General features: G+C 37.7%; 1 protein-coding gene across 5 annotated transcripts in view; it reads left to right on the top strand.

The window, feature by feature from the left end:
• Positions 1–26,319, top strand: part of INPP4B (inositol polyphosphate-4-phosphatase type II B) — a 426,088-nt gene that overhangs the window by 341,904 nt on the left and 57,865 nt on the right. For 3 of the 5 annotated variants that reach the window (XM_067567968.1, XM_067567967.1, XM_067567972.1), the window contains one exon: positions 5,312–5,466. In XM_067567968.1, coding sequence (XP_067424069.1) covers positions 5,312–5,466 — 155 coding nt within the window. Of the gene's footprint in view, positions 1–5,311; positions 5,467–19,185; positions 19,263–20,349; positions 20,674–26,319 lie in introns of those variants that run through there. The other 2 variants (XM_067567971.1, XM_067567969.1) reach the window with 2 other exon arrangements.

Genomic DNA, 26,319 nt, shown 5'->3' with positions numbered 1-26,319 from the left:
CAGCCTTACCATCAACATTATTTCTTGCTAACATAAAACATCTCTGAGGGAAGATGCATGGTTGGGTGGCCATGGAGTAGCTCCAGGGTTGCTGTCAAGAGGGTCCTCTTGCCACTTCAGAATCTGAATAAATCCAGGCACGCTGTGAAACACAAGTCAGGATTAGACACTGAATAGATTTTTGAAATTAGTGTGCTTAGTATTGGTATCCAAAGGGGTGTAATTTATATCTTGTTTGGCTGTCTAAAGGTTGGGACCAAATTTTCTGCCAGTGTAAACAGACACAGCTCCATGGATTTCAATGGAGTTATGGAAGTTTACACCAGCAGAGAATATGGCCTTTAGTACATACTGTAGTGTAAATGCAAACCCTTTTCTTTCTGTACATTTTAAAATACACAAACTGTACAGGGCAAAGACATTTTGTGTTAAATATAAAAATTAATAAAATTCTGCATAGCCTTTCATTAACAGTGGGAACAACAAGATTTCAATGACACGTACACAGACTCTTTTCAGTAATAAAGTTGTTGCAGTTTTATATATTGCTAATGCTACTTGTATTAAGGTTAATCAATGTAACAACATTTATTACAATATAATCTAGTGTGTGTAAAAAGGTAAGCCTTTTTCCAATAGTAGTTCTATCATACACATTACTCTCAGAAGAAATAAAAGATAAATCAGCATGGGACTCTAAAATAATCTACAGGACAGGATTTATTTTCACTTCAGGTCTCCAGAGGTTTTTTTTTTCATCATCCATTCAGTGTATCTTTAAAATATTTTCGGGGGGGGGGGGGAGTGTTCTGCTGTTTTACAACTACTTAAAAATTTGCCCTTCACTAACATGTTACACTACCCAATTTTAAACTAACCCCCTGGAATTGACAAGTCTGGAGCCCTTGATGTTGATACCGTAATATGTTAGCATATTTGTATTGGGAAGTCACAATTTTGCGCTGTAAAGGATTAATTAGATTATTGCAGTAAATGTATCATAGCTCATTATAATGGAACTACATTTCATGTACATTTAAAGTCTACGTTTGCCAACTGTTACCACAGATATTTCTTATTCTAAATATTGACAGGGGTTGGGGAAACTGGTAATCTCTGATACCATCGCATGGAAAATGTTGTCAGATACTGCCAATATAAAGGTGACTACTGTGTGAGTGGTGGGTGAAAGCCAAATTCTGTTGTGGATACATTTATCTCCCGTAAAGCCAAACTGTGTGCTCACGTATATATGAACACAGAAATAATTATACTGGATAAGACTAGTCGTCTGTCTACTGCAGTATCCTGTCTCCAACATTGGCTAAACCCAGATGTTTCAGAGGAAAGTGCAAGAATCCCCCTAATGTACAATTATGAAATAACCTGCTTATAGTGGAATTTTCTTCCTAGCCGCAGTTAGCAATTGGCTTACTCCTCAAGTATGAGAGTTTTTATCTCTTATCCTATCTAATATAACCATGGATATTCTCATTATCCATAGAAATGTCTAATCCCTTTTAGAATCCTGTTAAGGTCTTGGACTCAGTGATATCTTGTGTCACTGAATTCTGTTATGTCTGTGAGTTCCATTAATTGTGTTGTGTAAAAAGTATTTCCTTTTCTCAGTTTTAAATATATCATGTTTCCATTTCACCAGCTGTCCCCTTGATCTTTTATTAGGAGAGATGTTTAATAAGAGCATTTGATTTATTTTCCCTATACTGTTCATTGTTTTATATGTCTCTATCTCCTCATTAACCTAACCAGAGTCCTAACCTTTTCAATCTCTTTTCATCTGGAAGACTTTCCAAGCACTTCTTATACATTTTTATGCCTATTTCTGTTCTGTTTGAGCAATATTTTTGGGAGGTGAGGTGAGCAAAACTGAGCACAGTATGAAGGTGAAGACATACCACTGATTTATATATTTTGGCATTGTAATAGTCTGAATATTATTCCTTATCCTGTTCTGTATGCATTCAGACATTTTGTCCCCCCCCCCCTTTTTTTTTTAAACTGCTGCTGCATCTGAGCAGATGTTTTCTTTGAACTGAGCTGTACTGAGGGTTTACTCAACAGGATATCAGGTTGACCTAGGTTTTATCCTTAAATTATAAGCTAAGGTTTTTTTAAAATGTTTGTTTAATTTAACTGGTTGTACTTTATATAGTCTTATAAATAATAGATCAGCCTGCTTCTCTCACTATTCATCTTCCACACAAGACAAACTCCCCTGTGTTTGTTGATTCCTTTGCTCTGCCGTGAATCTCCCTTAGCCCAAAACTGGCTACCTCACTAACCAGCTCAGTATTTATACTTTATGAGCAGAGATTTGGGATTTAGTCCCTCCCACTCTTTAATGACAATCCATCATCTAGTTTTCCTTATGACTCATTCACTTCAAACATTCACTACGATTCATGGACTTCAAAAAAAAGTAGTGCAAAGAGATTAAATTTTGTTAACTGCTTTTAAAGCATTAACAATGCTAACACTTACTTCCTCTCCCAAACAAAAGCCTTTCCACCAAAGCAAGAATGACATTCGCAACACTGATACCCCGTCTACCCATCCCCCTCCCCAAATCTGTAAATAAATCATCCAACCCAACCCCCCTTCCCAAAAGAGCAGAGTTTGATTTTATATGGGAGGTGCTCAGATACTACAGTGATGGATGGCAATATAAAACCCTAAGGTAAAGTAAGATTCCACTTTAATTGCTGTCTAACAGTAAATAGTTGTGTTGCCCACAGAGTATGATCCTCTCCTAGTGGCTGGTGCCCTTAGAGGTTAATAGTTGCTCATTTAGTTCAAGTGGTAGAAGTCTGTATCTGAATATCCAGGGCTCAAATTTTACTGATGACCTTTTGATACTGATAATGTGGGAAAGTTGTTACATTTAAATATGACGACATATTTCCTCTGGTTTTCTTAATTCACAAAAAGAGAAGTTATCTTTGAACAGATGTTAGGATTAGAAACCATGATAATTTTTGTCATGACAAGAAACGTGTTCTGTATTTCAGTCTTTTTCGCATATTGTCGTTGTTTGTGTACACTTACAACAGTTTGAAGGTTGAAAACCATGAATGGCTTTGTAAATATGGTTTCAATACAGGGCAGAATCCTGAAAACCCTTACTCATGAGTAAAGACTGCTTTATTCTAATGAATAAGGGTTTGCAGGATCAAGATCCTAGGTATCAGGTATCTCCTCACCAATCACTTCATTCATTAATTAGGCATTCATACAACTCAACTTTAAATGAAATAGGTGGACATTATAGAGAGTGGGAAAAGACCATAAAAGCTTTTTTTCCTTTTAACTTTTACCAATAGTTGCTCTATCTCAGTGTCTAGACTACTGCAATTACTTCCTATCCTGAATATAAAGAAATACTGTAGTACCTCAGATTCCACAGGTTGGTAATTGGTAAATATAGACATTTTAATGACTACTACTATTCATATGTAAGGATAAGGACAATATACATTTTGTAGGGTTTGGAGGTTTTTTAGCTATCAAATCTTCCTTAGCCCTTTCACTGTCACTATTCAACATCTGTTCTGTCAAATGTTGGCCTCTTTGACGGTTCATATTCTAATTTAAAAATCTTAAACAGGATCTCTTCAATGATCCTATAGAACTCTTTTTAAACAAAAACTGAGACATCGGGGCACAGATCCAAGTAATTGAGAATGGAAGAGTCAGAGAAACACAGGTTTAAAAACACAGGCTGGTCAGTTTCACTTTCTGTAGTAGCACCCCTGATGGTTAGGCCACATTCAATTTGTAATTTTACTTCGAAAAATAAACCTGAGAGTATTAAATGGTGCTTTTGTGACCTCCAAGTCAGCCTGTGCTGTCCTTCACAAAATATATTTGTATTCTAATTTTATCCTCTCAGGCCTTTCATCTGTATCCATCTACTTTGCACAGGGATCCTTTTCCTTGTCTGACACACATAACCAGTTGTAAAACGTGGTACACAACTAATTGTACCATATGTGTTATGGTTAATAGCAAAACAGGAAACGACTTAAAAATGAAATATATCACAAGAAAGGAATCCTAAAACACTCCAAATTGTGTTTTATGAGGCTATTAATACACACTTCAAATGGGTGAAGGCACAAGGCCAGAGGATTGGTGCATCAAATGTACTGGAGTTATGTACTTATTATTGTAGACTTCAATATTTAAAAAATGCTCTGTAATCTCAAACACTCACCAGCTGCTATAACTTGCCAGCCTCAGTGTATGCGAGCACACCTTTCCCTACTAGAAGCAGTAGATAGCCTCCTCATTTTTCCCAAGAGGACAGAGGTTTGTAGACCTGCCATGCTAATGAAGGGCTTTAAAATCTGGTTTTAAGATAGGTAATTCGGATGAAATGGGCTAGAATAGAGGCTGCAGCCTCCCTGTACTGTCTACAGACTGCTAATTACACAGACGTGTCTAATAAGTATGGATTCCGTGGTCATTCCTCAGGGCCCCACTGCCACTATCTGTACCAGCCTGTGAAGGTCTGGCACGAGCACTCTCCCCTCGATAGCCTTGTCTGTATTGGGAACATACATCATGTTAGACGTGTTCATTAACATGTTTTAACTAACATGATGTTAAATGTGATTTTCTTCTTACTGTGAACAACAACAGTCGTGTATAAAAACACATTAGCAAGTCATGGTTAACCATAGGAAGGACCCTAGAGTTAACCATGACCAGCTAAACTCATTTTTTAAACATGACTTGGCCCTGCCTACACAAAGAACAAAATCAAGTTTAACGCCATGTTAGCTAATACATTTTCTAACATATATATCTTTCTAGTGTAGACGTGGCCCGTGTGTCAATCAATAACCTCGTCAGTGCAACTGCACTCTAGAGATTAAATGGTGCACAGGACCATGTGTGCGTCCTCCAGGCCTGAGTGAATTTCATTCTTAGAAATGAAGCATATCTGAAATACCTCCAATGTTAATTTGTTATTTGGCAGTACAAGTGAACATGTAGTACATGTAACGTTAAAAGAAAAAAATAGTTTGTTCTTTATTGGATCCTTTTTCAGTTTATCAAATGATAATTGACTAAACTACTTAGGATCACATGGCAGAAGCATAAAGATCTAATTCTATTTGAATTCGGTTAGTTTTAATGAAAAAAAGTTTTGTTTTGTTTTTTTTAAAAGTAAGTTTGGAAGTGAATTCTCTGTAACTGTAAAATATGTTAATTCTTTTTATGCTATCCTTTACAATACATACGATGCCCAACAACAGTACTCATTTGATTTCTGTCTGTTTTATAGATTTGCCGCAAGCTAAATGGAATCCGTTTCACCTGTTGCAAAAGTGCCAAAGACAGAACATCCATGTCCGTGACACTAGAACAGTGCTCAATCTTGAGAGATGAACATCACCTGCACAAGGACTTCTTTATCCGGGCATTGGACTGTATGCGAAGGTATATATCTGGTTTTGATTTTGATTTTTTTCTGCTACCTGTTTTTAAAACACATGCATATACTATATTGCCTTAGTAACTAACTAGCCAGTTAGTGAATGTGTTACAGGCCAAAATTTACTTTAGTGAGGTGTAAGGACTGCAGGATTTGGACCTAGTTAATTAGCAGTTGATTTTTATGCTTTTTCCTAGGCTTTCATAAGACACACAATTTTAGCAACATACCCTATAAAAAAGAAAAAATTTATTTACTATCTTAAAAAACTTTTAAGCTGTTTAAATTCTTATTAAAACATTTTAATAAAATTGAGCTGGACAAATATTACTAAATCAGAATTAAACATTTGTTACAGTTGGCAGTTCTCATTAGCTCACGTTATCCAAGATAAAAAGTGTGACCAAGCAAGTCTGGATTGATGTTGGTTATATTTAATTAAATTATAATTTTTAAAAAAAAGGGCGGTGGGGGAACCCTTTACATTGCATTGTTAAGTATAGGTATGCAAACATTAAGATGAAAGTAATTAAGAATACATAATTAGAAGATGTAATGGGGTTTTGAATTATAGATCATAAAATGAATCTGGCCCTTACATTGTGTTATCTATTAGTCCTATAAGAACTGATATTTCATATTTAATTATTTTTGTGAATACTGAACAGTATATGTAGGATTTGAAAAATAAAAACATTTTGCATCTAAGATGTTGAAAGAATATTTAACAAAAATCCCTGCAAGACTATACATTTCAGGGCAATCTCCCAAGAGGTAAAAAATTCTATGTCCTTTACTCCAGTGCAACATAAGATTAGAATTTCTTTCCTAATTTCTTTAAATTGGGTCTGTACAACTCATACCTAAGTTAAACGTTTTTTTAAAGTTTAGTAGAGTAATGATCCAAACAGCTGTACTGCATATCCTGATGCTAGAAGTTGTGTTTGTGGATTAATTTCAGAAGCAATCAAATCTAAAGTTATCACTTGTAGGGGTGCTTTTGCAATATGTTCTTCAGCAGGGTCACATGTTATTTAAAAAGAAACAAGTTAATTGCTAGAAAGGATGATTTAGCAGAGCACAGTGAGGATTCAGAAGTATAGCCCACTTGCAAGTTGCTCATTTACTGTGATGATGTACTAAAGTACCATTTCATATATATCATTAGCTCCCATAAATCCTTTCACCACTGCAGTGTTTAAGCTAGTGGGTGACACTTGCATGCACTATCTTTCATATCATCATGTTTTACCACTAATGAGCAGTTCCTAAGTTTTCTGTATTAAACACTTTTTTTCTGTTGGCATTTCAACTGTTCTGTTTTTCTTTTGTAAGTTATCAATGAATGTGTGTGTTCATAAGCATCTCAACTATATAAAATAAATTCTTATGAAGATTAACACCGAAAGAAGGAATGGAAAAATTCAGCCATTAGAAACTATAAATATCTGTATTTCATACAAACTAACTTGTTAATACAGAAGTACTGTAGGTTTACAGCCCAAAACACCCCTTATATTGGAACTAGTAGGGTCTGATGTCATTATAATTGATCTGGAAGATGAGCTGAGTAATGCATCAATAAAATTTGCAGATGGTACTAAAATTGAAGTTAGGTAATAGCAGAAAATACAAATAGACCTGGAGAATATTTAGAACACTGGAAAAATAGTAAAAACATAATATTTAATATAATAAGAGGTAAAGTTAAATCGTAGGCCCCGATTCAGGAAAACATCTCTATTCAGAAAGGACACTTAAGCCTCTGCTGAACATTGAGCCACTTGCTGAACTTTAAACTTATGCTTAAAGTTCATTTTTTTAAGTGCTTCCCTGGATCTGGACGTTAGGTGAGAACACTACTAAATGATGAGGAAAAAATGGAAGCATGTTGAACAGATGGCACAGCACTGCAGAAGGCTAGTTAAGGTAGTAGTGTAATGCATTGGTTTAGTGTGTGTGATCATGTCTCCCCCTAGTGACTGGAACCAGTGACTGGAACAGCCTACTGCTTATTGATAGCTAATGGAGTTGTGCAGGTGCTAGGTTGTGCAGGTGCATCCTTGTGCTTCTAGTGCTGAAGGTTCGAGGCTTGACCCTCTCTGATGATCATAATGTTATGCATCCACCACAGTTTCTTACAACATTGAATATTAATTGCAGTGTGCGGTATAATAAAAAGGCAAATACCATTGCACACTGGCATATATAATAATTGCATGTAAAGCCAAGAGGTGGCAATCCCTCTCCATGCAATGGAATCAACTGAGTTTTATTGGGCTTTCGTTGGTGTAAATGAGAACTGAAAATTGTCCCACTATTAAAGAAACCTCATTTTGAAATGCTGAGGGGAATTTTGCTTTCAGTTACAATGATGTAAATACAGAAAGGAGAGTAAACTCACCGTTTTCCTCCGGGAGGAATCTAATGGCCTTCTAACAAAAGCTCACATTCCTTTGATGGGACTTGGCAGCTATGCTTTTGAGGTCAACCTAAATAAGGTTAATGGGCTTGACACTAGTGTGACATTAATGTATTTATCCTTTCTATGTGATTAGTACTGGAAGATGTTATTTTAAAAGGTTATGCTGTGCATTTCTGAATGCTTTATTCTCTAGCTGCAGAAGCTTTTAAATGGTTTCTGCATCTGAAGATAACATTTTATTTTATGAGTAGAGAGAGGCACGACATCAATGCATTTCTTAATTTATACAGTTTGGGCAGTTTTATTCTGTTGAATTTTCAATAGATCACTTGGTTAAGCTCCATGTCAGTCTGGGACTTTTGCGATGATTGTCATAAAACACTTGTAAAGTCTTTGAAAAGAAACAGTAGACAAGAAAAACAGACCTTGACATACAAAAACCGAACAGGCTTGAATTGAACTTTGAAAGGCTACTTTTAAGAGTTAACAGTGGGAGATTATATAATGGTGTGAAGGCATTTGATTTATAAAAGTACATTGAGATTCGGGAGTGGCCTTTATCAGAAACTGTGATTTTGAGGTACTAAAATCACAAGAAAACTTGGTGACTTTAATGTTACCTTCCCACCTGCCCAGATCGCTATGGCTGTGATTGCTATTACAGAGAGGAGGGACATGTCCTTGGCTCTATTCTTGCTTTGTTCCTTTGGAAAGTTTTATGGTAATGCTAGACTCCCTAATGATTGTGCCCACCCATCTCCTGGCATGGCTAAGCACCATCTAGCGCTCAGCAAAGGCTACCTCTCACATTTAAATGATAGTTTAGTTTTTGGTTTACATTGTGCGACTTTGTTCTGCAAATTCTGCAAATACTGTGGATGGGTAAACCATTAGTAAGAAGAAGAAGAGACTTGAAGTGATACACCAGATATTTATCACTTGTAAAAAGTAGTGCTTTAAAGACGGGTTTACTAACTGTCCTTCTAACTTATGACAGATGTTGCAAATTGGCTATAGGAATTAAGACTTTATGCCATGAATACACAATGCAGCGTTTTGTCAGGTTGGTGTATCTCAAGCCATTAAATTGTTGAAATTGAAATGAATATACAAATAGGAGGAGTGTCTGTGTATTTAATAAATACTATTGTATATGTGATACTCTTCCCTTGATGTGTGCATGTAATTCCTATTGATTTTAGTGGAAGTCATGTGCATATTGTGGGGCAAATACAACCCTGTGCATCAAATGGTCTGATTTTATCACACTTCTGATTTCTCAACTACCCTTTTTCAAACGATGTCATCTGGTTTTCTTATCTCCCATTCACCAGTGAGTGAAAGTCTCTTACCATCTTGCATTATCTCCTGGTGGTATAGAGTTAAAGGAACAAACAGATTTATCATAATTAATTGCAGGTACCTATCACATGATTCTGCTAATTTTCCTTGGGAGAAGCTGGATCCTGGAAAGCAGCATAAGTTGAAGCAGTTTTCTAGAACTGCATTTTCTTTCTTTTTGGCATATTAAAAGTTGCTTTTCAGTGAGTTGGTCCATATTCATTTTGAAATTCTTGAATAGTAAATAACCAGAGAATCCTTTGCTTTCAGGATGTCTTCACTAAAGCCTAGAAATAAAATATAAATGTGATAAATCCACTTACTTCAGTAAAGCCTCAGGGCTGTCAACCCCATCATCTTTCTTAACAGGCAGCGGACCTGTCAGGTATTTTAGCCAGTGAACACAAAATTTGATTCAGTGCAGGACTTATTTTCACTTGAAGCACCAACTGAGGATATTTCAGATAAATTATCTATCTTCTAGATGCTGATTGAAACACACAGTAGAAAGAATGTAATGGTCTGAGGAACAAGGTATAGGTGTTTGATGGCCCAGTTGTGAAGCAAATGGCCCTTTTCAGGGAGCTCTTGAAGTGCATTATTGCACAGGGAGCACTGGCAAAATAAATTCATTACAAATGTTTCAGTTCTAGGATAGAACACCTTACTTAAGTTTTGTAGAGGAAAAGACAGTTGCAACATCTCTTTCCTATCACCTAGATACAGGAATGGGTTAAAGCAGAATCCGTAGGTCCAGACTGAGAAGGATCCAGGACACTCAACGACTCATAATGCAGCCCATGACCAGACAGTATTGTGACTGCCATGTAGACTCAGAAGCAGAAGCAAATATTGACAGGAGAGAGGTGCTGATCACAGAACTAAGAATCAATGGTAGCTTACGGACAAGTGATCATGACTTGGTCACATTTATAATGCAAAAACAGAATGTTAGAGGGAGAGAGAAGTGAACATTAGTCCTATTAGTGTGCTGAAAGGGACCTCAATACTGAGCAACAGCAAGGACCGTTTTTGTGTATTAATTGATAGACATCTACTTTATTTTTTAAAAACAAGTTGTTTATTTTTATAACAGCAACAATGCACATGGTGCCTTTCAGACAAGAGGAAAGCCAGTGTGAGAGAGGGGAATGGGATGTAATGAACAGCAGTATGATTGACCAGTACAGCATACATCCTGTTAGTTTTCATCACTTTTATTTTGATTTTTTAAATGTCTTTGTTTATACTCAGTATGAAGAACTAGGATTTTTTAAAATCTTTTGGAAGGAGTTCATCTAAAGGAATGACTTGAAGAAGTAAATGGTTGAGACGTGGTGGGATCAGTTCAGGAAGGGAGTACCCAGCACAGGCAACAGTGTGATAGAAGATGTGAAGGACAATAGTGATTTCTTAAATATGGATCTAGCTGTATATTTTCTAAGGCAGAAATCTCTTTCCCTCCACAGTGAAGGGAAAAAAAGAGCCAGAGATGTGGAAAAAATAGTGAAAAAATGTGGAACAAATGGTACGTGATGGTGTAATTAAAGACCATATCTTAAAGACATAAGAATGGCCATACTGGATCAGACCTATAGTCCACCTCGCCCAGTATCTTGTCTTCTGGCAGTGAAAGAATGAACAGAACAGGGCAAATATCAAGTGATCCACCTCCCATCATCCAGTCCCAGCTTCTGGCAGTTAGAGGTGTAGGGACGCCCAGAGCATGGAATTGCATCCCTGATCACCTTGGCTAATAGCCACGGACAAACCAATCCTCCATGAATTTATCAAATCCTTTTTTCAAGCTAGTTATACTTTTGACCTTCACAGCATCCCCTCGCAATGAGTTCCACAGGCTGGCAGTGAGATGTGTGAAGTAGTACTTCCTTATCTTTGTTTTAAACCTGCCACCTGTTAATTTATTTGGGTGACCCTGGGTTCTTGTGTTATGTGAAAGGGTAATCAACACTCTTTTCCTGGATCATTCATGATTTTATAAATCTCTATCATATCTCCACTTAATTATCTCTTTTCCAAGCTGAACAGTCCAAGTCTTTTTAATCTCTCCTCATATGGAAGCTGTTTCATACCCCAATCCTTTTTGTTGCCCTTCTCTGTGCTTTTTCCTATTCTAATACATCTTTTTTTGAGATGGGGCGACCAGAACTGCATGCTCTAATCAAGGGGTGGGCATACCATGGATTTATATAGGGGCATAATATTGTCTGTCATATTTTCTATCACTTTCCTAGTGGTTCCTAACATTCTGATAGCTTTTTTGACTGCTGCTGCTGCACATTTAGTGGATGTTTTCAAAGAACTACCCACAATCACTGTAAGATCTCTTTCTTGAATGGTAACAGGTAACTTAGACCCCATCATTTTGTATGTATAATTGGGATTATGTTTTTCAGTGTGCAGTACTTTACATTTATCAACATTGAATTTCATCTGCCATTTTGTTCCCAGTCATCCAATTTAGTGAGATTCTTTTGCAACTCTTGACGGTCAGCTTTGAACTTAACTATCTTGAGTAATTTTGTGTCATCTGCAAACTTTGCCGCCTCACCATTTACCCTTTTTTCCAGATTATTTTTGATTCTGTTGAACAGTCCCAGTACAGATCCTATGGATACCCTACTATTTACCTCTCTCCACTTTGAAAACTGATAATTTATTCCTACCCTTCATTTCCTGTCTTTCAACTAGTTACTGATTCATGAAAGGATCTTCCCTCTTATCCTATGACTTCTTACTTTGCTTAAGAGCCTTTGGTGAGGGACCTTGTCAAAGGATTTCTGAAAAGCCAAGTACAATATACTCACTGGATCACCCAGATCCATATGCTTTTTGACACTTTCAAAGAATTCTAATAGATGGGTGAGGCATGACTCTTCTCCAACATATTGTGTTCATCTGTGTGCCTTCACTATAGTTTCATCCAATTTTGCTGGTACTGAAGTCAGGTTTACTGGCCTGTAATTGCTAGGATCTCCTGTGGAGCCTTTTTTTAAAATCAGCATTACGTTAGCTACTCTCCATTCATAGGGTATGGAAGTTGCTTTAAGCTATATCAAAATGCATATGCACAAAGAGGCCAAATTAAAGTTGCACAGGCTGCATTAATTCTAGCATTTCCAAACTAAGTCCTTAACTTTGGAACCTTAAAGTTCTTTTAACATAACATTGAAAAATTGGAAAAAAAGAAAAAAAAAAAAAGTATTACATAAACCCCATTGACACTCCACATGCATCCTCCACCTGAACCAGGGTTCAGATCTTTAGATGAACAGCACATCCTCTACCACTTGAGCTAATGCAGTAATTGGTAGCAGTAAAAAGCTGTAGTTATCTTGTATGTTGACCTACCATTAGATAGAGAGAAAAATATTTTGCTTGTGTGTTTCACAGCTCTTTGCTAGTAGCAAAAGAACACAGAGACTCGGGACTCTTGGGTTCTGTAGGGGAGTGTTTTCTAGAGCTTATGGACCTTTCTTCCCCATCCACTTCAAACCTGACTACTTCTGCTCCTGGTTCTTCCAGCCTATCCTCATCCTGGTCTCCCATCCCTACTGAGCCATGTCCCATGGCTCCTTTCAAGTCTTATGTCCCCCTCTGCTGCTCATTTGTGCGCCCTACTGCTCTCTCTTCCTGGCTTTACATCCCAGCCTACTTCTGCCCAGCTGGCTTCTTGTTCATTTAGGCCTGGCTCTTCCTCCAGGTGCAGCCCGATACTCTACTTGGCCCCTCGGGCCTATATTAACCCCATCAGGGCCTGTGTGGGGAGCACATCCCATCACACTCCACTACAAAATCATATTTGGCCACTTTCATTTGTATTCTTAGCCATGTGGCTATAAGAAAAAACTTAGGTTTCTTGTGGCCATCTAGCTAAAAGGGATTCTTGCCACTTGACTAGGCAGGCTATATGATATGCTACCCTAAAGGAGAGCCATGCTGTTGCCAGTCAAGATTCCACTGGCATGTGTAATTTTTGTTTGCTGTGATTTTTTTGCTCTCCCACAGAGACACTAACATGATAAATGATGTTTCATCTAGCACATTAACATCCAGCAACTTGGTGGTATATTGTGTTTCCATATTTTGATCCAAACAGGAGAACAAGAAATTGAACTACAGTTTCCCTTTCAGTGAATTTCTAAAATACTCAGTACCTACTATGGGTACGGTACATAATTAATTGCTTGCAAGGTGAATACGATGATCATTGAGTTTCCAATGCGGATGCCTGCCAAATGAATTTGCCCTCTCATGCTGTACTGTGCATGAGTTCAGGATCTTAAAAGATGCATCACTTACAGTACACTTAATTTAAATACAGAATTCTGATTAATTGGACAGGTGTTGGAAAGTGCTTACAGTATTTGCACTTTTTAAAAGCCCTTCTAATATAAGATGTACTTTATCACACTTAGTCGTACATAAACTATAGGCAGTAATTACTTCCGAGTTCACTAGCATATTACTCCTCTTGTACAGTCTTTACTTTAGCTTTCAGTAGTATCTGGTGTTGACTTTAAGATCCTGTTCATCACCATTGGGACACTTCATCAACTGTCTTATTCGTATACTGTAGGTCAGCTTCCTACCGTCATTAGAGAGGAGCGGATTCTAGTTCCATCATTTATTCAGCATTACTTTGATGGAGCTGTCTCACTCAAAATTAGAAATGTGATATATCTTGCTCTTAAGTGTATGGTAACATTGGTTTATTCTTTATTTTATGTTTTCTTACACTGTGCGGTACTGTTTCTGAGACGCACTACACGCATGTTTGTTCTATTGTATAAAGTCCTGATCTAAAGCTAAATGTATATAGTCAAAGGCAAAGCAAACTAAAACTCTCAGCAACAGAAGCACTTTCCATCATGAAATTCAGACAGAAAGAAAGAAACAAAACAAGGCTGAAATCTACATGTGCAGATTTACAGTTACTGGAAACAATAGTAACAGCAATCAGCAGTGCCTAGTTTAAAATATGATTTCATCTTCTGCATGAAATTATCTACCTTCAAATTCTACATACATAAATTCTACATACATCTACCTACATATTCTCCATCTTATTTTTGCCTGGACAGGACCACCTAGTAAATTTCTTCCTGTAGTTCTGGGCACTTGCAAATGGTTGACAAATTAAAGAGAATTCAGAAACAGCAACTAACATGAAGAAAGGTCTCAGAGGCTGGTCTTGTGGAAGATCATTACATGGTGTAGCAGTGTCTTGATAAATTAAATAGTAATATGTCATCAGGACCAGATGGTATTCACCCTAGAGTTCTGAAGGAAGTCCAATATGAAATTGCAGAACTACTGATTGTAGTATGTAACCTATTATTTAAATCAGTGTCTGTACCAGATGACTGAAGAATAGCTAATGTGATGTCAATTTTTAAAAAAGGCTGCAGAAGCAATCCTGGCAATTACAGGCCAGAAAGCCTAACTTCAGCAACAGGCAGATTGATTGAAACGATAGTAAAGAACAGAATTCTCAGACACATAGATGAACACAATTCATTGGGGAAGAGTCAACATGGCTTTTGTAAAGAGAAATCATGCCTCACCAATGTATTAGAATTCTTTGAGGGGTTCAAAAAACATGTGGACAAGGGTGATGCAGTGGATGTAGTGTACTTAGACTTTCAGAAAGCCTTTGACAAAGGTCCCTTAGCAGAAGTACTTAAGCAAGGTAGGCAGTCATGGGATAGGAGGGAAGGTTCTCTCATGGTACAGTAACTGTGGTGATGCAATGTCATGATGTAACTCTCTTTGGCTGTATGCAGGCAGCCTAGAGCTTGGGAAAACTTTGTAAACCTTCTTTTTTTCCTTTCATTTCAGGCTTCCTTAATCTTCCCTTGTTTTTTTAAATCAATTTATTGTCCATCCAGTGTCCCTGCTCGAGCCTCTTCTTGTCCATGCAGGGTCTCCAGTCAAACAATCTCCTTGTTCTACCTATTTAGCACATTCCTGCTCCAGCCTCCTTCCGCATGCATGGTTCTTACTCCAGTCTTCCCCATTCTGGCTCCCACCTCTCCATGCAGGGCCCCCATTCTGACCTTCCCCCCTGAAATACCTCTTTGACTGGGTTACTCATAGCTATCTCATTCAAAGGCTCAGTCATGATTCTCTGTGATGGCTCCTGGTTATTCCGTTAGTGGCAACAACTCCGTTGCTGGCAGCTCCGGAGTGCGTGGTCCCTGGGAGGTGTCTCCTGAGTGCTCTCCCACCATAGTGGCAGTAGCAGCACCTCCTGAAGCAGCAGGTTCCTCAGTTGTTCCTGATTCCTGCCTGTGGTAGCAGTCTTTTGCTACTGATGGCACTTGGGTGGCAGAAGCGCAATGCCTGTTTTGAAGCAGTATCCACTCATGGTAGCCGTCCTACTTTCAGATATCTTGGCTGCACACAAGGAGGTAGAGCCAGCGGCATTACACTGCTGCCCAGCTTTCTCAACCACCTGGAAGGGCTCAGGAAATAACTTTTGGGAACCACCCTCTTAATAATGTAAACTTTATGTTCTATCCTTCACCTCAGGATGTCTGAGTTGATAAGGGAATTACTATAAGAAGCGTTTTATGAAATACAGTTTGAAATCATCCAAAAATTGATTGCCAGATCATTTTACTTCATTTTTCAGTGTATCAATTTAAATAGTTTCTCCGTGTCCAGTATTTGCTATATGACCTGTGGTTATTAAAACCTTCCTAATCTACAGTTTTTCTCTTAATTCCTGTATAAAAGGCATCTTCCTCTCCTCCTTCAGTATTACAGAGATTAGTCATGTGGCTGTAATGCAAGAACACCATCAAAAAGTGCAGTTAGCTACAGGACCAAACCAGGCTTGCCTTACTCAGTCCTGGTCTACACTACAAACTTTTATGTCAGTGTAACTATGTTGCTCAAGGGTTTAGAAAATCCACACCCCTGAGCAACATAGTTATACCGATCTAACCCCCGGTATAGACAGCACTACGTTTACAGGAGGGCTTCTCCCATCATCTTAGCTAATGCCTCTCGGGAAGTGGAGCACCTGTGCTGACAGGAGAAGCCCTCCTGTCAGCATTAGTAGTGCCTTCACTAAGCGCTACAGCACCACTGCTGCACTACTGTAAGTGTGGACAAGCCCTCATGTGAGCTGTCCTATTGAAGTAGAACTAGGTCAGATCTGATCTTCGTGAAAGTGATTGGAGTTACTTTGCAAATAAGATCAGAATTTAGCCTAGGGAACCACTTGCATTGGTAGGACAAGTAGGGTTTCACCCTCAGTATAAAGCTTATACGAAATATCTGTTACACTGAGAGCTCTTCATGACATAGACTGTCTTATTCTGTTTTTAAAAAGCACTTAGCACACTTTGGGTACCACCACAATCTGAGTAACAATAATTAAAAAAGAAGTCAGTTGAATATTATAGTCAGTGGTTGAGTAATACATGTTCCTGAAAAAGTGAATATATTTCCAGCAATATCACCCACATCTAGAGTCTCAGTCTTCTTCAGCACCTTGCTTTGTTTGAAATAAAGATGTCTGTTTCCTCTGCTACAAATACTCTTCAATCAATTCCCCAGCCTTGCCAGCTATGCGAACCCCACTGTGATGCAATTTTTTGCTGAGAATCAGTCTGAGTTTTATTGGGTTAGGGAATAGTCTGGCCTGGTATCCAAATATCTAGTAGAGGACTTGCTCCAGGACCATCAGATGAATAGTTCTTATCTAAGTAAACTGTCAGTATCAACGCCAAATATATTATTACAGTTAAAAATAATACATTTTATTGTACTCATCTTTTGCAAAAATCACAGCACCAAAAATGTTTGTTGAATTTTATTAAAATCCTCTGGTAGCTCATTCATATCTGCTGACAAGGCCTACCTACAGAATACAAAATAGTGTCATCAACATAAAGATGAAGTGAGGAGCTTGCAGCTGCCTGTGTTGTATTGTTGCTGTAAATAGAGAATGAGACAACCTAAAATAAACTCTTGTGGGACTTCTTTAGTAATAGACCTTAGCTGAGAAATAAAATCCATCCTATTTATCATTGTTTATTTTAGCTCTAGTACCAACCCAAAGAGTTAGAGCTAACATTAATTTTTCAAGTCCATTTAATAAAATAAAATGGACCATTACATTGAATACTTTGGAAGAGTCAATAAAAATGGCTGAACATCTTGTTCCTTTTAAAAAGCATTAATAATATTGATGGTTATTTTTTGTACTAACCAAATAGTGACACAATGAGTTGAAAACTCCAAGCAATTAACAGAGCTAATTTCATCTCCGTCTAAATAATGCATGAATTGACTGTTAATAATTCTAGAATATTAGAACAGGCTGATTAGATACATTTTGATTCATAACATTTCAGAACATGGTTACTTTCATGATCATTTAAAAAAGTAAAAATACTTTAACTTATAATACTGCATGATGTGCTCATTGCATTCCATTTTATTGATATGTTGTTATTGGGGGAGATTTTCAGAAAGCACCAATGGAGACTTTCAGTGGGAATTGGGCACTTAATTGCCCTTTCTGCCTTTGAAGATCTCCCCTACTGTTTCATTCTGGTAGCACCCACAATATGCTAGATGCTTTCTGAACATAAAATAAAGCATGGGTAACTGGATTGAAAATCTTAGTCTAAAATCTGTATCCCACTGTGCATATTTTTCCTACCATAGTGTCCATTATGAAAGAGACTGGAGGTTTCCTAATCATTCATCTTTAATATTTTTCACTTTATTCTCCAACTTCCTATCCATCTAACAATTGCAACACAGTGTGCTTCTCTTAGCGAGGGAGATGTGCTAGTGTCTTTCATTTAATTATTATTTGTTATTTGTATTAGTGTAGCACTAGGAGGCCTCAGCCAGAATTTGGACCCCACTGTGTAGACACTGTAAAACACACAATAAAAACATTCCTTGCCTCCAGTGCCTATGGTGGAAATAGGTGAGACAAAGAATGGAGAATTGAGAGAGAACAGAGGGAGTGTGTGATTTACTCATAACAACACTGAAAATCTGTAGCTGAGCCGGGACTGAATCCAGATCTCCTGAGTCAAAGTCCTATTATATGACCATCCTTCTTATCTGCTCTATCTATCTCCAGAGGGGGGGAAGGAATTGCTGCTATCCTTGGATACTCAACAGATGCCTTGGAAAGGCCCAGCCTCTTACTAATCTGCAGTAGTTTACATACACATAATTCTCTCCTTATACCATCTGGGATGCTGGCTGCACAGTTTAAGCCCTAGTGCCTCATGCCATTGCATAGCTGGTGGAGTATGGTGGACTGGCAAGGTTGGTTAGCCAGTCCTTCAACGTAATGCTATGTAGACCAAGGCCCTCACATGGGGAGAAAAAGGGTACACTTTACTGGGGCCCGGCCCAGACTGCAACCCTCATGGGTATGTGTGTGGGAGGGGGCCCGTGTTACAAGTTTGTATTGGGCCTGAAAAAGTTATGATTGGGACCTGATGTAGAATGCAAGTGTGGAATCCTGTATTGTTGCTGCCCAGGGGAGGATGTGACTCACTATACTTTCTTTCTCTATAGGAATTTGCTCTTAGAATGACTCTCAGCAAATTTGTAAGCAATTTTTGCAAATATAAAATGACACTTCCGTTATACAGATTAACACACTATGCCACAGGCAGAAGCTACATAACAGCATCTTGAAAAATCAGTTAGTATGTGTGGGACTCCACTATTTATTTTTAAAATAGAATATTTTCGCCACAAAAATTTTCATCAATTCATAGCAACTATCCATTGACTATTGCAATTATTAATGGCCTTGGAGCTGCTGCATAAGGTCTCTTTCTAATGAGAGGGCATTTATCTTAACTTTGTACATTCGGGGAATTAGCGTTTATCCTACTTCCCTCTGTGGCAGCACTCTGTGAGAAATTCTCCCCTACTGTCATTGCAGCTTGGTTGGTATTATTCTTGTCTCGGAGTGAAAGTTGCTTCATCAAGCCCTTCACTAGAATATGACCTGATGCCGACACTGAAGTACAGTACTATAGAAGAAAGGATACTGCACTAAACAAGAGCATAATCTTTTCTTGATAACTATAGTTTGCAGCTTAAAAAATTACCGAAGGGATTTTTCAGGGTTAGCCAGGAGTGAAATCACAGTTATGGCAGCATATGCATGAAGCAAGGTGGATGTATAGTAAGGTTCAGTCAACCAAGTATTTTGGTTCCTACAGCATAGTCACGAATCCACATAGAAATAAACATCTAATCCAAAGAAAATGTTAAGTTAATTTATTGGTTTCCCTGTTTTATTTTATGATATCATGGACTGAACTGTCAAAAATTGCTGGCTTAACCCATAAAATGTGTACATATGCACATACAACAGCAGCGTGTGGAGACCATGTATCTGAATGTGCAATTGTACTAGGATGCCAACATGATTGTGTATCTTTATTATTACGACGTTTATTAAGTACCTACCACTGTGATATCTGGTTCTTTTACACGCCTTAATTGAAGAGGTTTAAGATCTCATTAAAAAATCAGACACAGCTTTCCCTTGCTGCTAGTAGCTTTACCAGTCTGCAGGTGACATTACCTGTTTGAACATGCAGATTCTGTTGGTCAGTTTAGATGTACTATGGGTATTTTCCAGACACAATTGTGCTCTGAGAGTATATTTTTCACCTGAGAAGGTTGAAAACAGAAAGTTATTGCTCTGCATGTGATTCCAGTGCATATAGGAAAGAAATCCAAAATTCATTTTTGTATTTTTATTTAATTTATGCCTATATGTGAACATCAAAAGGACGATTTTAGGGAAAAAAAATTTGTGACTTACATATCATACACATTTCTGGAAAACAGAGAGCAGTTAAGACAATAAAAGACAAAGGGTGGCCCTCACTCTTCTATGCCAAGATTTTAGACATCGGAGAGAATCTAGCCCTTCATGTTGCTGCAAACAGCCTGTCCCAGCCTGCTCTACAGACACACTTGATTTAATTAAAACTAATTCCCTTTCTTTTGGTTTGGCATTACTAACAAAGTAAACACCAATGAGCTAACAAAAATCAATTCAGACCTTCTCCCCATGCTTGGTTGCTCCTAGGATTCTTCCCTAAAGACTGCTGAGCGCACACTCTTGATCGTCTCTTCAGACAACCGCTGCCACCTCACTTACATCCAGTTAACAGAACTCAATTGACCTTTTCCAAGCAGGTTCAACACCTTCTAACATGATGGAGTGTTTTATGCAAACGCTGCCAGCCTGTCGTTGTTGTTTTATAGAATGTATTAAGTGCCCAATTTCTTTTCTAAATGAATACGTGATTGAAGCTCAATGTTACCTCAGTACCAACTTTTTAAGCTGCTCAAAATACAGATGCTAAATCTAATGGAACTACATGAACTTCCTCTGTATTGTAATCTTTGAATGGAGAAATGTTTTTAGTAGTTTTTTATTATAAAGTTTATTAAATGAAATGCATTCTACAGTGGAGAAGCAGACGCAAATGATCATTTATGGCAAAAATAAAACTTTAAGCTTACTATACACTCCTCTGGGCATGGAATGCCAAAAGAGAAGTAGAAAGACATTTAGTTTCGTTGTAAAGTTTAATGTATTGTACCAGATTGTAACTGTCCAAATCACAGGTTTAACTGACGATTGCTTGCTCCTGAATTCTTTTTTTCCCCTTTAATTTTTATTGCAGAGAGATCAAATTAACCTTTTTAAAATATATGCTGGTGATTCATTAGTCAAGCAAGCTTGGAAGCCTGAGCTGTTACCCATCCTGTTTTATATTATTTATCGTGCTAAAAAGGATTTTTAATGCTTGTTTGGCTGGGGCAAGTAGAGCATTGCAGCTTAGTTCTAATGAGGTAATAAAAACAGATCAAGAGGGTAAAATGAAACATATGCTTCAATAATCGGCAGAAATATGTGATTCAATAATAGACATATTCACAAATAATCACATGTGCATTCTGTATATTAGATTAAGTACAGCTTTTAAATTACATTGCCCTGTGCTAGCAAGGCCCTGTGCTCCTTAGAGGAGAGTCTGTCTTGTGAAAAACAGTGGTGCCCGAGGGGAGAGACCCTTTTGTCAAGAGTAGATAGGGTTTCTGTCTGTCTCCTTTTTGATCAATGAGCTGGCCTGTTCTGGCCCTCTGCCCCATAGTGGAACTTTGTATTGCTGCAAACTGCTCCCCTACAGTGGTCACACCACTGGGGAACTCTGGTTGAGTTTATGCCAACATAAACCACTAGCAGATATGGTCCACTAACTTTGATTTTGTGTCGTGTGCAATCCAGAAGATGATTTCTCGGCCTTTTGGCAAAGCTCATGGAGTATCTGTTAATTTGATATTTGCTACCTGGGAACTGTATCTTGCATTGGCAAAAGGATGATCTAATAGAACTTAATTGCCTATAATATTTTACTGAATAAATTAGTGGTGTGCACCTTGCCTTCCATGTACGTACTATTGTAAAGGGGCAGATATTAGATTGCCTTCATTTGAAATATATCATAAAAAAGTCAACTTATTTTCCTTATTTAAAATTCACTCTTTTTATCACTTCAAAATCTTGTATGAGGAATTATTTTGGTGATAGCTTCTCAGTGAAATCTCATCATATTTTGGTAAACTTAAGATCACATTACCTTATTTATTCTGTGATCAACAAAAACAGGGATTCTTTTATTCCTGTCATTACTACTCTCTTGTCCTCATAAAGGTCCAGCTACTTCTGTTTAAGTCAGACATGCAGCAAATGCAATGTTAGCCAGAGAACCTTTCTGTTTCTCATTATATGGGGAAATAAGATTCTTTGAAAAACTACTTTTATTCAGTGCATTCCTCTTTGATTTCTGTAAGTTCTAGGTGGGGACTGGAATTTCTCCTCTCTTCCTGTATAAAACAAAAGTGTTTTTACTATTATTATACTTTCAAGATAGATGTGCACTTCCTGAGCAACCTTCACAGACCTAGTATCCTCTCATGGGAATAATCTGAGGAAGTAAGTATGTGTATGTTTGGGATGGAGGGGGTTTGAGCCAGAAGGTGAGATGTTTTACTTTTCAAATTGTAGAAATGGCAATCCTATGGATCTTTTGAAGATCATAAAACTTAATGGAGGTAACCATTAGAGAAACATGAGGCTTGATCTAAAGCCCTTTGAACTCATTGGAAAGACTCCTATTGACTCCAAGGGGATTTGGATCAGATCCCTGAAGTATTTCTCAGTTATCCTACTAGGAGAACAGTTATCTAGCGTACTGAGAGATACTCACTGGGTATCTAGGTCACTGGGAAAAAGTCATAATTTAACTATGGACACTGAGATACTCCAGTTGCTTCCTCTTTTTTCTGTGGAAAAATACCTAGACCAAGGTTTGCTACATATGGTCAAAAATGACATTTAATGGTTACCACTGTATATATACTCATACTTAAAAGGCCACTATGTTGAGATAGCTGTTGTAAATTGTGACCTCTGTATATGTGTATATTTATAGAATGGTTAACTTTAAAACTTTGACAACTTTTCCTGAGATAAACAGGTGCTACTTCAGTGTTTACAATACTAAATATTTCACATAACTTTAATTTAGTGTATAGGGGATACCTTGAATGCTGAAATTCTGAGGTAAAGTCATTTAGATATTCAAGGTATTATCCAAACTACTGTATACAGATAATTTTCAGTCCCCTTTTCAGTTTTTAAAAAGACTCCTCATTCTTTTGGTATATCTGTGAGTCTGAAAGATACTGTGGTCTCTTAATAAGAGCTGCAATTTTCCTGACATTTCCTAGTAGGAAATCCAGTCTCACTGTGGAGACAGAAAATCGTTTGAATTAAAATAAATTTTGTTCTTTAGGAAAACAATTTATGGTAGGGAATTATCATCTTCCTTCCTAGTTTGTAGCTTCCTATTTGATAGTTAATAATTCTATTTGATTAAATTCAAAAACGGGGAGCCAGATTCTCAGCTGTACAAAAGAGCTTAGCTCTGCTGAAGTCAATGGAGCTACCCCAATTAACACCAGCTGAGACTCTGTCTATCTCGGTGGTTATTTTTAATGTGTTTTTTTTTAATTTTATATTGCAGACTTCATTAATGTACCATACCTGGGAAAGTATCGTTTTTTTACTTCAGGCACCAAAAAAAAGTCCTGTCCACATTAATTTACGTAGCTGTCTGGCAAGTAGAATAGTTGGACTGCAACCATACACCACTAACTTTGTTTTAATTAACAGTCACTATACTTATGTATTTGTGCCAAGAATGTTGAATAAGTATAATTTAGGCATTTGCTTTACCTGTGTTGTGGGGAAATTGAAAAGATACAATTAATCTAATACTACATAAATAGCACATAAGCCCCGCTGTGCATAATATGTACTGATAACAAGAAAAGGCTTTTGCTGCAAAGTGATAATTTTTAAAAATTACTTCTTTCTACCCAGAGGGGTAGCCATGTTAGTCTGTATACAGCAAAAACAGCGAGAGTCCTGTAGCACCTTAAAGACTAACACATTTCTGTGGACATAAGCTTTCGTGGGCTGCAACCCACTTCGTCAGATGCCAGACGAAGATGCATCTGACAAAGTGGGTTGCAGCCCACAAAAGCTTATGCCCGCAGAAATGTGTTAGTCTTTAAGGTGCTACAGGACTCTCGTTGTTCTTTCTATCCAGTTGCAGCTTTTGTATTTTACTGGTTGTGCTGGAGCTGTCAGTAGAATGTGGTTTCCAGATGAGACAGGATTAAATACTAATAAAATGAGACAAACAAAACTTAGTGCCCCTCACCTCACATGTCTTAGATGTGGGAGAGTGAGACAGTATGAAACTGTTTGGTTTGCTTTTGGTTAATTTAGAGCCAAGTTATGCAAAGTTGCTGAGATTTGTTTGAAACAAATTTTGTCTAAACGCATTTGCTCTTCTGTCAAAAAGTGATAAAATAATTAAGTAATTTCAAAGAATCAATTTAATTGGATTCTTTCAATGCAGTTAATATGGGCTAAAAAGGGAAAGTAACTGACATAGCCAGTGTCCTGTAACATGCAAGTGCCATGACACCCACGAAAAACATAGCATTAAACAAGGGGACAAGAAAAGTGATCTGCTCAGACTAGAACAGATGAATACACTTTTTCTCATAGCTTATTGACCATGAGCATGTAATAGACATGTTGACACATCTTGCAGTGCTCCAAAGTGCAATATTATCCACAATAAGGTCAATGTGGGATATAGTACATGATAATTGAATGTCATTAGCATTTATTAGAAATGAAAAGGGAAGTAGAATGAACCCCTTTAGGGTTGCCATTGAAATAGGCATTTGTGGAGATAGGCTGTTCATTAGAAACACTCCGTGTGTTGTTTGGCTGGATTTCTTTCTATTCTCCTATCTGACCACCTGACTTCTAGTATGCAGATATTCAAGCCGAACAGCGTAAATGACACTGAATATTTTTCCTAAAGTGATGATAATGATCTTGGTCAGCACATCAGTGTCTAGGAGGGCAAGCATTGTAGATGAACAGAGACAAGCAAGATCAGACTTAGACTCGACCAGAATGGAGAATCGATATTATAGTACAAAGCATTTAAAATGGGGAAGCAGGGGATGCTTCCAGGAAAACCCAATACAATTTGCTGTTTTTGGGGCACTTACGACATTTCAAAAGACACAGATTTTATGGAAAATCAATCTATAAGATATTATCTATCTGAAGTTGGTGCATCAGGAGGAGATGATGTTGGGCTGGAGAGTTTCTGGTGCTTCCAGCTTTTCCACCAGTATGTGGAACAGTGGACAACATGCTGGAGAAGGAAGAGGTGTCCCAGCCGGGAGACACCTATCCACCTCCTCAGCGGAAAATCTGTAGCCTGCTGTTTGTTTTCCCATCCCTTCAGGGGAGAAGAGTCAAGTATTGCCACCAGGTGATCCTCCTCTCCAAGGGAAAGTTGAGAAAATAATACATAATAGATAGGTTTTCCATAGAATTTCTCTCTTGAAATTTCTCAGTCTTCCAAAACACAGGAAGGAAACCACATAGCCTATTTCAGAATTTTCTAAGAAGCAAGACATCTTCCCCCCATTTTAATTTGTTTTTACATTAATGCAGACCCTTCATCTTGGTCAATTCTACTTGGTGATATTTATAGAAATGGGGTGGGAAGCATCAGGGATTACCCCTGTACCGCTTCACGTACACCTTTGCTTCGCTATCTTTGGACCTGTTTAGGCACATGAACGCGATTCTGATTATTATTATTATTATTTCCCTGCATTATTGTAGTGCCTAGAAACCACAGTCTCACATTTCTTCACATCCCCACTTTCAGGAAACTATGAAGTTTCAGAATGACAAATACATAAATGTTGTTTTTCCACTAACAACAATTATTCAGTGCTACAGTATCCAATGGTGTGTGAGTCATCTCTAGCCACTCTCCTGTGTTTTTCTTGTATGAAAGAGCAAGGTCTAGGTATTTGGATATATTGTCCAGTTGAATGCTCATGAAGATGTAAACAGACAATTTTGCCCATCAACCACTACCCTACTGTTAAGTGATTCTCAATGTAATGCACTCTGCTCGTGCCTGGGAAGCAGTTCTGCATTCAGACCAAGGAGATTATACTAAAGAGCAGAATCATTGACCTTTGATAAATCATGCCATGCTATGTATGAACTGAACCGCATTCTTTGTCTCCGGAGTTTATCATCTGTGATCACTGGGGAAGTCAGATGTGCTGTGAAGGAAAGGTATTTCCCCTATATCATACTTTGTTTCTTTCTTTACTCCAACTGCTTCCGAAGTCTTAGGCAAACACAAGAATGTGAAAAACATGCTGGCCATTGGGCTCTTTATAACGTTGTGAGAGCTGCAGAAGCGAAAAAGTATAGAATTCGCCTTTTTTTCTGTTAGCACACATTATTTGAGCTCATAATGTGATGGACTGTATGGTTTTGACTAAGCTAATATTAACTTTGTAGTGCAGAAAAGTAGCAATAATTGGGATAGCAAGGTGGAGGGAGGGAGAGGAGCCTATTTGA

The sequence above is a fragment of the Emydura macquarii genome, unplaced genomic scaffold (assembly GCF_026122565.2).
Source record: "Emydura macquarii macquarii isolate MOO-44397 ecotype Brisbane River unplaced genomic scaffold, CSIRO-AGI_Emac_v2 contig_2834, whole genome shotgun sequence".
Classification (NCBI taxonomy): domain Eukaryota; kingdom Metazoa; phylum Chordata; order Testudines; family Chelidae; genus Emydura; species Emydura macquarii.
The sequence above is the reverse complement of the archived record's forward strand: the minus strand, read 5'-3'. Positions and strand labels throughout refer to the sequence as shown.